We start from the raw sequence: 13,538 nt of genomic DNA, 5'->3' as shown, positions 1-13,538 counted from the left end.
CCTTCCCAGAAGTATTGTTATCCACTCTACTGTTAAAAGGAGACATGAGCCCATTCATAATTGAGACTGTGCATACACACTCAGAGTACACAGGTGCGAGTTAAAGTAAATGCAGAGCGGGGCCGAGAAGCCAGTGGTGGAGGGGGGTTGATGCACAGTCTGGGGAAGGCTTCCGAGAGAGGTGGTGTTTCCCTGGACGCGCCCATCTCTCCTCTTTCCCCTGGGAGCACATGGATGGTGAAACCACTGGGGAAACTGAGGCCCAGAGGACAGAAGTGATGACACTACCTCATGGACTGAGTCTGTCTAGTGGGGATCGAGTGGTGAAGTCAGGTTTTCCGAAGGTGTCTGCACCAGTTCATGCAAATTAACATCCTAACAAAATACAGTTTGGCAGCAGTAACAAATGACTGTCCAGGGAGAGAAAGGTTCCCCTATTGCTGAGGGCCCTTGTCCCTTCTGGATCTGGAAGAACCGGCCACACCCACTCATCACCAGGCTTACTCACTGGGAGGAGCGGCCCAGACTTGCTGACAATCTCCCCACCCTTCACCAGACACCTGGTGTGTGTGTGTGTGTGATACCTAGTGTGTGTGTGACACCTGGGGAGTATGTGGGTGGGTGTGCATGCGTGCTCTGTCATGTCCGACTCTCTTTGGCCCCATGTACTGTAGCCCACGAGGCTCCTCTATCCATGGGATTTCCCAGGCAAGAATACTGGAGTGAGTTGCCATTTCCTCCTCAAGGGGATCTTCCCCACCCAGGGAGCGAACCTGCGTCTCTTGGTTCTCCTGCATTGGCAGGCAGATTCTTTACCACTGGCTCTCTGGCCAAATCCCATCTCTCTTGGGTTGCTGGAGAGTTTGGGTGCAGCGCCCTGTGGCCACCTTGTGGCTGAGCCAGGAGCCGTGTTGCCCTTTAGGGTCTGGCAGTACTGGGGATGCACTTGACATGCCCAGCCTCTGCAGCAGCCCTTGGAAGTAGGGTACCACCCGGTTGCCAAGGCTTCCCGCAGCCCGCGTTTCCATGGAGGGACAGAAATCAGAGAAGGCTGTTGCCTTGGAAACCCTGTTGGCAGCAGTGACTCAGCTAGTCTGTAGCCACCTTAAGACCTCCTCCAACCTGCCTGGCCCTCCAGGGAGTTCTGAGCCCCAGACCTAGAGAGACAGCAGCCCTCCCTGCCCATCGGACCCTAGAGGCTGCTGAGGTGAGAATTAAAAGGCCAGGCAAGCTAGGCAAGTGTCTGAGGGGGACTGGAGTCAGAGGTGCGGTCCCTGCGCACCTGACCTGGGGGTGGGGGGTCAGCCATTCCTGCCGGCCAGAGTGTCCGGTTCCCTCCTTCCGCGCTGCCAGGACTCACAGGGAACACAGGTGACTGTGAGCAATCGGTGACTTTGCGGGTCAGCCTGTTTCTACCAGGCAGATTTGTTAGCTGAGAGGCATGTTTCCAGACCTCTCTCCAGCTCTGCAGTCCTGCACCGTCACCACCAGGGTAGGGCCGGAAGGGGCAAGAAAGTCCCCTTACACCCGTCTCCCACCCCAGCTGAACCGGCCGGAACCCGCGCTGTGCTTCCAGAGCGGGCCCTGCAATTCCTCTTGCCCCTGGGCCCCACCCTTGCCCCCCACCCACCTCCCGCGAGAACCCGCAAGTCCTTGCTGGCTGCGCGCGGTGTTTCGCTCCAGGCTTCAGCCTGGGACGTTCTCCCAGATGCTCTGCTGGGCCAGCTCCCCTCCCAGCTCCTCTCCCTCCGCCCCCGGCCGCTCTGGGTGCTGCTCCTCTGAGCTCGCCGCGCCCACCCTGCTCTTCCTGCCGGCCTGTGACCCCGAGGGCCCAGCCCAAGACAGAGCCCCCAAGGACAGAAGTGTGTGTTGATGGGGGCGTCGACCATATCCCCCGCCCCGTCCCCCTGACCTCCCCCAAGCCCTGCTGGGTTTTGCAGCCGCTCCCCCCCCCCCGCCCCCCGCCACCCCGGTTTCTCTGCCTTGGGGATCCAGGGCTCCTCAGTCCGTAGGACTTGATAACACGTATCTCGTGCTGCCCCCTGCTGGTGCTCAGGCTCAGCGCCCTCTTAGTCCGAGTTGAGGACTCCTTGGACCTGTGAGCCGTCTGAGGGCAGGAACCACGTGGGATTTATTTTCCACGACCCCAAGAAAGGTTGGCAGATCCCCAAACACAAGAGATGCTGTGAAAATATTTGATGAAATAAACTAATTGCTCTGAAATTTGAGAGTTGCATTAACTGCAGCTGGAAAATGCTGCCACCAGCCCATTGGGCAGCTCTTGCCACACCTGGGCTAATAATAATACGTTTCTCTGGTGGCTCAGTGGTAGTAAAGAACCTGCCTGCCAATACAGAAGGTTTGGGTTCGATCCCTGGGTGGGGAAGATCTCCTGGGGAAGGAAATGGCAACCCACTCCAGTATCCTTACCTGGGAAATCCCATGGACAGAGGAGCTTGGTGGGCTACAGTCTACCAGGTCGCAAAGAGTCAGACACGACTTAGTGAAAAAGTCACTGCAGAAGTGCTCACTAATACTCACCAGGCTCTGAGCACACAGCAGTCCCACTCTAACTGCTTGCCACCCATCGTCTAAACTCGGCACAGTTTCAGGAGGTAACAACTATTATTATTTTCACGTCAAAGGATGAGAAACTTGCAGAAAAATTGAGGAACTTGCATGAGGCTGTGTTGGCTCTAGAATCTGTGCTGCTGCTCAGCCCCGGTAACGATAATAACAATCACAGGAATAGTGGTAGCAGTATTCCTAGTAGCACTAATATTTTTACCTCGTTATTTTATTATAATTTTACTTAATTATGGCCTGTATTTACTGTTACAATATATTCTGTACATGTTCATTTATAATAGTGTTTACTATATGCTGGGCACAGTTCTAAGCACTTCAGAATATTGACTAATTTGATCCTCCAACTGCCATATGATGTTCAGTTCAGTTCAGTCGCTCAGTCGTGTCTGACTCTTTGCAACCCCATGAATCGCAGCACGCCAGGCCTCCCTGTCCATCACCAACTCCCGGAGTTCACTCAGACTCACATCCATTGAGTCAGTGATGCCATCCAGCCATCTCATCCTCTGTCGTCCCCTTCTCCTCCTGCCCCCAATCCCTCCCAGCATCAGAGTTTTTTCCAAGGAGTCAACTCTTCGCATGAGGTGGGTACTGGAGTTTCAGCTTTAGTATCATTCCTTCCAAAGAAATCCCAGGGCTGATCTCCTTCAGAATGGACTGGTTGGATCTTCTTGCGGTCCAAGGGACTCTCAAGAGTCTTCTCCAACACCACAGTTCAAAAGCATCAATTCTTTTTTTTTTTTCCTAATCAACTGACTTTATTTTATTTTATTTATTTTAAATTTTATTTTATTTTTAAACTTTACATAATTGTATTAGTTTTGCCAAATAGCAAAATGAATCCGCCACAGGTATACATGTGTTCCCCATCCTGAACCCTCCTCCCTCCTCCCTCCCCATACCATCCCTCTGGGTCGTCCCAGTGCACCAGCCCCAAGCATCCAGTATCGTGCATCGAACCTGGACTGGCAACTCATTTCATACATGATATTTTACATGCTTCAATGCCATTCTCCCAAATCTTCCCACCCTCTCCCTCTCTCACAGAGTCCATAAGACTGTTCTATACATCAGTGTCTCTTTTGCTGTCTCGTACACAAGGTTATTGTTACCATCTTTCTAAATTCCATATATATGCGTTAGTATACTGTATTGGTGTTTTTCTTTCTGGCTTACTTCACTCTGTATAATAGGCTCCAGTTTCATCCACCTCATTAGAACTGATTCAAATGCATTCTTTTTTAATGGCTGAGTAATACTACATTGTGTGTATGTACCACAGCTTTCTTATCCATTCATCTGCTGATGGGCATCCAGGTTGCTTCCATGTCCTGGCTATTATAAACAGTGCTGCGATGAACATTGGGGTACACGTGTCTCTTTCCCTTCTGGTTTCCTCAGTGTGTATGCCCAGCAGTGGGATTGCTGGATCATAAGGCAGATCTATTTCCAGTTTTTTAAGGAATCTCCACACTGTTCTCCATAGTGGCTGTACTAGTTTGCATTCCCACCAACAGTGTGGGAGGGTTCCCTTTTCTCCACACCCTCTCCAGCATTTATTGCTTGTAGACTTTTGGATCGCAGCCATTCTGACTGGTGTGAAATGGTACCTCATAGTGGTTTTGATTTGCATTTCTCTGATAATGAGTGATGTTGAGCATCTTTTCATGTGTTTGTTAGCCATCTGTATGTCTTCTTGGGAGAAATGTCTATTTAGTTCCAAAAGCATCAATTCTTCGGCGCTCAGCTTTCTTCACAGTCCAACTCTCACATCTATACATGACTATTGGAAAAACCATAGCCTTGACTAGATGGACCTTTGTTGGCAAAGTAATGTCTCTACTTTTGAATATGCTGTCTAGGTTGGTCATAACTTTCCCTCCAAGGAGTAAGCGTCTTTTAATTTCATGGCTGCATTCACCATCTGCAGTGATTTTGGAGCCCAAAAAAATAAAGTCTGATACTGTTTCCACTGTTTCCCCATCTATTTGCCATGAAGTGATGGGACCGGATGCCATGATCTTAGTTTTCTGAATGTTGAGCTTTAAGCCAACTTTGTCACTCTCCTCTTTCACTTTTATCAAGAGGCTTTTTAGTTCCTCTTCACTTTCTGCCATAAGGGTGGTGTCATCTGCATATATGAGGTTATTGATATTTCTCCCAGCAGTCTTGATTCCAGCTTGTGCTTCTTCCAGCCCAGCGTTTCTCATGATGTACTCTGCATATAAGTTAAATAAACAGAGTGACAATATACAGCCTTGATGTACTCCTTTTCCTATTTGGAACCAACCTGTTGTTCCATGCCCAGTTCTAACTGTTGCTTCCTGACTTGCATACAGATTTCTCAAGAGGCAGGTCAGGTGGTCTGGTATTCCCATCTCTTTCAGAATTTTCCACAGTTTATTGTGACCCACACAGTCAAAGGCTTTGGCATAGTCAATAAAGCAGAAATAGATGTTTTTCTGGAACTCTCTTGCTTTTTTGATGATCCAGCGGATGTTGGCAATTTGATCTCTGGTTCCTCTGCCTTTTCTAAAACCAGCTTGAACATCTGGAAATTCACAGTTCACGTATTGCTGAAGCCTGGCTTGGAGAATTTTGAGCATTAGTTTACTAGCATGTGAGATGAGTGCAATTGTGCGGTAGTTTGAGCATTCTTTGACATTGCCTTTTTTTGGGATTGGAATGAAAACTGACCTTTTCCAGTCCTGTGGCCACTGCTGAGTTTTCCAAATTTGCTGGCATATTGAGTGCAGCACTTTCACAGCATCATCTTTCAGGATTTAGCAATTATCCCCATTTTACTAATGAGAAAACTTAGGTACAGAGAGAGACAGTGACTGGTGCAGCATCACCCAGTTAGTAAGCGATGCTGCTGGGGCTCCAACTCCTGAAGTCCGGTTCCAGAGTCTACACCTTTAAATATGGGGAAGACGTGGACATTTGCCAGTGAATCCGGGCCAGCACCTCTAGCCTGGAGGTGTGCCCACCCACAGCAGACGTGCAGACAAAACGGGATTGCTGGACTGGCCCAGAGGCAGGCCCAGGAGGGAGGAAGCCGAATGGGGGCCTGTGTGACCTCAAGAAAGTTGCTCGGTCTCTCTGTTCACTTGCTTTCCCATTGGTGTAACTGGGCAGGATGATGGGCTTTGCAGGATCTGGGATACACATGCACTTTGGGGTGTTCATTGGCAAGGAGTTCAGCATCTTTGTCTGGAAAGATAGAGGGGAACTCTTGTACCCTTCACCTCCCTAGGGGTGGGATGTCATGTTAGTGCCCCCACCCCACCCCCAGGCCCCACATTCTTGCCTGCATCCAGTCCTTTGTCCTCAAGGAAGGTCTGTGTCCCCAGGCCTGAGGGAGGAGGGTGCCGTTTGCTCCAGGTGGGACAGGGCTGATTCTGCAGCCTTGAGAAGGGCAGGACAAGGTCTCTCCCGATTGTCTCTGCTCTTCCTACTTGCTGGGCTGGGACATGATGCTTGAGTGAGCCATCCTTTCAAAGCCATTATGTCTTTTCTGGCCCAGGTGTGGAAAAGGGAAGCTGGAAGATGGGGATGGAATCAACCTGAATGACATCGAGAAGGTCCTCCCGGCCTGGCAGGTAGGTGCAGGGGCAGCGTCTCCAACAGCCCTCCCCCTACCCTCAGCCTGGACAGGGCCTGAACACGGCCGCTGGCCCCTGGCTCTCGCAGGGTATAGCTGGATGTACTGCAACGGTAGGTGGGCCAGGGTGGGTACCCGCCTTGGTACAGAGTGTCCCATGGTGATGTGTGTGTGGCAGCCTGCACTCAGATGCTGGGGGAGGATGGATGAAATGGCCGGTGCCCTGCAGCCCAGCAAACTGGGAAGTTTTTGTCCCTTGACCTGAAATGTCTGAGGTGAGGCAAACTGCAGTGTTCTGGTGGAACTGGCAGGGCTGCTTTGGTTCCCAATGTGGTCAGGGCTATTTTTAGGCCTCTGAAAAGTGGACTTGTCCTTCCAGCCTCCAGGTGTCTGCTGCACTTGCTGATTTTGTCATTGATTGGACTCCTTTTCCTGAATGGGGCCAGGCTCCAGAACAAAAGAATTTACTTGGCACAGAGACAGTGAATCCAGGTCCCTAGAGGCTTCTGGTGCTGGGCTTTGAGCAGACACAGTAGGAGTGTAGCTGCTTCTGGGAAAGAGGCAAGATGTCTTGCAGAGAAGAGGAGCTGGGTTACTGGGCTCCGTGGTGGCCTGCCATGCACGCACCACGCCGCCCTTGCCTGCTCTCTCCTGAGTCAGTCTTGGTATGTCACCTGCATCCATTCTTCTCTTCCCTCTCCCTTTGATGCTTTCCCACTTTGTTGTTGAGTGATTATGGGCCTCCTAACGGGAGACGATAGAATGTATAGTCAAGGCCTCAGCAATCTGACTAGGATGTGACTTGGGCTCGTTTTCCCTTGTGTTTGTATCAGTTCAGTTCAGTTCAGTTCAGTCGCTCAGTCGTATTTGACTCTTTGTGACCCCATGGACTGCAGCATGCCAGGCTTCCCTGTCCATCACCAACTCGCCAACTCCCAGAGCTTACTCAAACTCATGTGCACTGAGTCGGTGATGCCATCCAACCATCTCATCCTCTGTTGTCCCCTTCTCCTCCTGCCTTCAGTCATTCCCCAGCATCGAGGTCTTTTCAAATCACTTGGACTTTATTGAGCTTCTTGGATCTGTAGGTTCATAGCATTCATCAAATTTGGAAACATTTCAACCATTATTCTCCTCACTTCCACTGGAACCCACCCACCCGCTATAATTCCAATTATATGCATGGTATGCGTCTTCATATTTTCCTGTGGCTCACCAAAACTCTGCTTTTTTTTTTAAATGTGTCACGCTATTTAAAATTTGTTTATTTATGGCTGTGCTAGGTCTTCACTGTTGTGAAAGCACAGGCTTTCTCTAGTTGTGGCAAGTAGTGGCCGCTCTCTAGTTGTGGTGCCCAGGGTCAGCAGTTGCTGCACACGGGGTCTAGAGCGTGGGCTCAGTAGAGCTAGGGTGCATGCTTTTAGTTACCCCCTAGCATGTGGGATCTTCCTGGACCAGGGATTGGACCCATGTCCCCTGCGTTGGCAGATGGATTCTTAACCACTGGACCAACAGAGAAGTCGTCCACGTATTTTTTAGTCTTTTTCTCTGTTTCATTTTGGAGAGTTTCTATTGCTCTGTCTTCAAGTACACTAAGTTTTTCTTGTAGTGTCTAATCTCCTGTTAATCCTGTCCTATGTATGTTTCATCTCAGACATTATGTGGGTCATCTCAGAAGTTCAGTGTGGATTTTTTTGTATTTATCTTGTATTTCTGGCCTCTTCATGCTCATGCTTTCTTGTGTCTTCTTGGGCATATGGGATATTTGATTGTAGCTGTTTTAATATCCTCTACTAATTCTGCCATCCATGATGTTTGACAGTCTGTTTCTGTTCATTGATTTTTCTCTTGAGTATGGGGCATATTTTTCCTTACATGCTTGGTAATTTTATATTAGATGCAATGTACTAAGAATTTCACATTTTTTGGTATTGGACATTATTATTATTATTTGTTAAAATATTTTGACCTTTATTCCAAAATACAGTTCGATAGAATAGAGTTTGATCCTTTAAAGGCTTGCTTTCTAAGCTTCGTTAGGTGCGAAACCTTTCAAGCAGATTTTGCTCTACTGCTCAGCCAATAGTCTTCTGAAGTTGCCACTTGCTGCCTTATGTCCTAGGAGGCATTTCCACCATGTTGGCTGGGAATACAGGCTTCTTCCAGCCACGTCTGATCTTAGGGGATTATTCCGTTAATTCACTGCAGGTAGCTTTTCACCAACCCTGGAAGTTTCCTCACACACCTGTGAAATTTGTGCTTAGCTAAAGACTCAAGTGCCTACAATTTCTGGATTTTGCTCTGTGGTCAGTTTTATCCTCTCTGGTTCTCTGCCTTCCAAATTCTGGTGGCCTTGCACTCCCTGAATTTTGAAGTCTTTCCCCTTAACTTATTGAGACTGTGGGACTCTGTTTGGACTCCTCCCTGCCTAGTAGATTGGAAACTCACTGGGCACCAGACTGGGGCACGCATAGGGTCACCGCATTATAAGGGAAAGTGTGGTGACTTTACGGTGGAGAAACCTGTCAGGCTCCAGCCTGACCAGGCGATCAGAGTTAGCATCATCAGTGTGGGCTGGGTGGACACCTTGTGCCCCTGCCGCGCTGCACAGAGAAAGCCCAGCATCGTTCCTGGGGTTTTCCTGCCAAGAAAATACAGCCTGCGTCTGGTCCCGAGGAACCAAATAGAAGGGCCATCCTTTAAAACTGCTTGGATATGAAAGACAGAGAAAGACTGCGGGGTCTTCAAGAGTAGAGAGAATTGAAGCGGCAGACACCAAAATGCAGTATGTGTTCCTTTCTGAGATCCTGGACCAAAAAGAAATAGAGACCTTGTTGGACAACGGAAGAATGTGAATTGGGGTCTGTGACAGTACTGTTTCTTAGATAGAAGTGTCCTGACTTAGGGGCAAATGGCAACCCACTCCAGTACTCTTGCCTGGAGAATCCCAGGGATGGCGGAGCCTGGTGGGCTGCACAGAGTCGGACACAACTGAAGTGACTTAGCAGCAGCATGACCATTAGATGGATGAGTGTTTCTGAGAAACACTCACTATGATATTTGAGGGGTATGTGACCTCATGTCTGCAATATGTCCTTGAATGGTTTAGAAAAATATGAGTCATGATGAGTATGTGGATCCACAGATAGAAGGAGCAGCAGGCATGGTGCGGTCTTAGCAGTCGGGGAGTCCGAGTGAGGAGGATGGGGATGGGGTGGGGATGCTCTGTGTACTGATTTTGCTCAGCCTAAGACTGAGTCACTTTCCTGTGTTTGAAAGAGAACTAATGAGTAGGGCCTAGGACGCAGTGTGTAGGTCAGAGGCACAGAGTATCTGCTAATGAAATACCCTCTGCAATAATGAAATGGACTCTGGCAGATCCGTACTCAGTTCTCATGGTTAATGTAAAGCAATCCCTGGTGCCAAAGACAAAAGGTAAAATACTCAGAAATCGCTGCCCTATCACTCTGTTCCTAAATGCCTACAGTGCCTGTTATTGGTAGAAAAAATACATTTTCAAGGCACTGGTGTAGGTGAGGGGCACCCCCTGCCCTGAGAGAGGTGTTGACCGCTCAGTGGCCTTTGAGCCAGAGGCCTGGGGCATCCTGGAAGTTACAGGTGTGACCGTACCTCCTGTTGGGGGACTGTTTGCCAGCTCCTTGGGGAGCAGAGTGGAGGGCCTCGCAGTCCTCCTAGAGTGGAGAGGAGAGCTGGGCCCTTACTTGGGGAAGGGGAGGTGCAGCGGATACAGAGGTGAGGGGCTTGATGTCTGGACCTCATGGAATCCTGGCCATGCCACTGAGTAGCCAAGGAGTCGGGCTAGTTACTTAGCCTGCTCTGCCTGTTTGCTCCTGTGTACAATAGGATAGTGAGAGTGGACTTCCTGGGGTTGTCTAGGAGGTTGAGCATGTGAATTTACAGGAAGCGCTGAGAGCACTGCCTGGCTCGTGGGAGGGGCTCCCTCTGCCGGTGGACAGGCTGTGGGCCCCCCTTTGTTAGGAGGTGGGAGAGGGAACAATTTCCTGTCCCCCCACCCAGCGTGTGCATTTGTCCTGGTTGGCCTGCCATGAAGAGCGGACACATTGCATCAGAGGTCACGAGACTCACTTTCAAAGCATCCGCCACAGACGTGCTGCGTGACCATTCCTACGTGGGCCTTGGTTTACTCACCAGTAAAATGACACAGTTGGATTAGATCAAAGGTTTGCAAACTGTAAATCTCTGGAGTTTTCCAGAGCCATCTCAGGGGCTCTGCTGGTCGGGGGAGTGGGGCAACTGAAGAAGCAGGCTTCAAGGGACCCCCGCTCAGCCCCTCCCAGAATGGCTCTGCCTGTCTTCTATGAATGGTTTCATTTAAAGAAATGGCTCCCTACTAAGCAGATTTTAAAAATCATCAGACGAAGGTCTCACTCAGGTTCCATATCCTAGGGTTTACCCTCTCTTAGGAACAATCCGTCAGCAAGCATTCTTGGTCTCCAGGGCCCTTGTGGGACATAAGCTTTTAGAGGTGCCGGGGTGGAGGTCTTCACCTCTCCATTGCGAGTCAGGATCCACACAGTGGATGGGCTTTGATATTCGTAACTTACCTACACCACACACACACACACCATACACCATACACCACACACCACACACATCACCCACGCCACACACCACAACTTACCTACACCACACACACACACACATACACCATACATCACACACGTCACCCACACCACACACACCCTGAACCTGCTTTGCCCCCAGGAAACCACCAACAGTTAAGTCTCTGAGCAGCTTTCTGGGTCTTACCCTAGATCCACTGTATTAGTTATCTTTTGAAAGCAAAAGTGTTAGTCAGTCGTGTCCGACTCTTTGTGACCCCATGGACTGTAGACCATCAGGCTCCTCTGTTCATGGAATTCTTCAGTCAAGAATACTGGAGTGGGTTGTCATTCTCTTCTCCAGGGGATCTTCCCAATCCAGGGATTGAACACAGGTCTCCTGCATTGCAGGCAGATTCTTTACCATCTGAGTCACCAGGGAAGCCAAGTTATCTACTGCTGTGTAATCAGTTCAGTTCAGTCCAGTTGCTCAGTTGTGTCCAACTCTTTGCAACCCCATGGCCTGCAGCATGCCAGACCTCCCTGTCCATCACGAACTCCCTGAGCTTACCGAAACTCATGTCCATAGAGTCGGTGATGCCATCCAACCATCTCATCCTCTGTTGTCTCCTTCTCCTCCTGCCTTCAATCTTTCCCAGCATCAGGGTCTTTCCAATGAGTCAGCTCTTTGCATCAGGTGGCCAAAGTGTTGGAGTTTCAGCTTCAGCATCAGTCCTTCCAGTGAATATTCAGGACTGATTTCCTTTAGGATGGACTGGTTGGATCTCCTTGCAGTCCAAGGGACTCTCAAGAGTCTTCTCCAACACCACGCTTCAAAAGCATCAATTCTTCAGCGCTCAGCTTTCTTTATGGTCCAATTCTCACATCCATACATGACTACTGGAAAAACCATAGCTTTGACTAGACAGACCTTTGTTAGCAAAATAATGTCTCTGCTTTTTAATATGCTGTCTAGGTTGGTTATAACTTTCCTTCCAAGGAGCAAAAATCTTTTAATTTCTTGGCTGCAGTCACCATCTGCAATGATTTTGGAACCCCCAAAAATAAAGTCTCTCACTGTTTGCATTGTTTCCCCATCTATTTTCCATAAAGTGATGGGACCAGATGCCATGATCTTCGTTTTCTGAATGTTGAGTTTTAAGCCAGCTTTTTCACTCTCCTCTTTCACTTTCATCAGGAGGCTCTTTAGTTCTTCTTCACTTTCTGCCATAAGGGTGGTGTCATCTACATATCTGAGGTTATTGATATTTCTCCTGGCAATCTTGATTCCAGCTTGTGCTTCTTCCAGCCCAGCGTTTCTCATGATGTATTCTGCATATAAATTAAATAAGCAGGGTAATAATATACAGCCTTGACATATTCCTTTCCCGATTTGGAGCCATTCTGTTGTTCCATGTCCAGTTCTAACTGTTGCTTCCTGACCTGCATACAGATTTCTCAGGAGGCAGGCGAGGTGGTCTGGTATTCCCATCTTTTTAAGAATTTTCTGCAGTTTCTTATTATCCACACAGTCAAAGGCTTGACATAGTCAATAAAGCAGAAGTAGATGTTTTTCTGGAACTCTCTTGCTTTTTTGATGATCCAGCGGATGTTGGCAATTTGATCTCTGGTTCCTCTGCCTTTTCTAAAACCAGCTTGAACATCTGGAAGTTCACAGTTCATGTACTGTTGAAGCCTGGCTTGGAGAATTTTGAGCATTACTTTACTAGCGTGTGAGATGAGTGCAATTGTGCGGTAGTTTGAGCATTCTTTGTCATTGACTTTCTTTGGGACTGGAATGAAAACTGACCTTTTCCAGTCCTATGGCCACTGCTGAGTTTTCTAGATTTGCTGGCATATTGAGTGCAGCACTTTCATGGCATCATCTTTCAAGATTTGAAATAGTTCAACTGGAATTCCATCACCTCCACTAGCTTTGTTCGTAGTGATGCTTTCTAAGGCCCACTTGACTTCACATTCCAGGATGTCTGGCTCTAGGTGAGTGATCACACCACACCAAGGTGATTATCTGGGTCATGAAGATCTTTTTTTTTTTTTTTCCTGTGTATTCTTGCCACCTCTTCTTAATATCTTCTGCTTCTGTTAGGTCCCTACCATTTCTGACCTTTATTGTGCCCATCTTTGCTTGTCATGTTCCCTTGTTATCTCTCTAATTTTCTTGAAGAAATCTCTAGTCTGTCCCATTCTATTGTTTTCCTCTATTTATTTGCATTGATCACTGAGGAAGGCTTTTTTATCTCTCCTTGCTATTCTTTGGAACTCTGCATTCAAATGGGTATATCTTTCCTTTTCTGCTTTGCCTTTTGCGTCTTTTTTTCTCAGCCATTTGTAAGGCCTCCTCAGACAACCATTTTGCCTTTTTGCATTTCTTTTTCTTGGGGATGGTCTTGATCCCTGTCTCCTGTACAATGTCACGAACCTCCATCCATAGTTCATCAGGCACTCTATCTATCATATCTAGTCCCTTAAGTCTATTTCTCACTTCCACTGTATAATCATAAGGGATTTGATTTAGGTTATACCTGAATGGTCTAGTGGTTTTCCCCACTTTCTTCAATGTAAGTCTGAATTTAGCAATAAGGAGTTTATGATCTGAGCCGCAGTCAGCTCCTGGTCTTGTTTTTGCTGACTGTATAGAGCTTCTCCATCTTTGGCTGCAAAGAACATAATCAATCTGATTTCAGTGTTGACCACCTGGTGATGCCCATATGTAGAGTTGTCCTTTATGTTGTTGGAAGGGG

General features: G+C 48.2%; 1 protein-coding gene across 1 annotated transcript in view; it reads left to right on the top strand.

The window, feature by feature from the left end:
• Positions 1–13,538, top strand: part of CTIF (cap binding complex dependent translation initiation factor) — a gene marked incomplete in the record, with an annotated part of 281,742 nt that overhangs the window by 79,076 nt on the left and 189,128 nt on the right. Inside the window, 1 exon segment of the mRNA XM_045164048.1 lies at positions 6,116–6,191. Coding sequence (XP_045019983.1) covers positions 6,116–6,191 — 76 coding nt within the window.

This window comes from Bubalus bubalis, chromosome 22 (assembly GCF_019923935.1).
Source record: "Bubalus bubalis isolate 160015118507 breed Murrah chromosome 22, NDDB_SH_1, whole genome shotgun sequence".
Lineage (NCBI taxonomy): Eukaryota > Metazoa > Chordata > Mammalia > Artiodactyla > Bovidae > Bubalus > Bubalus bubalis.
The sequence above is the reverse complement of the archived record's forward strand: the minus strand, read 5'-3'. Positions and strand labels throughout refer to the sequence as shown.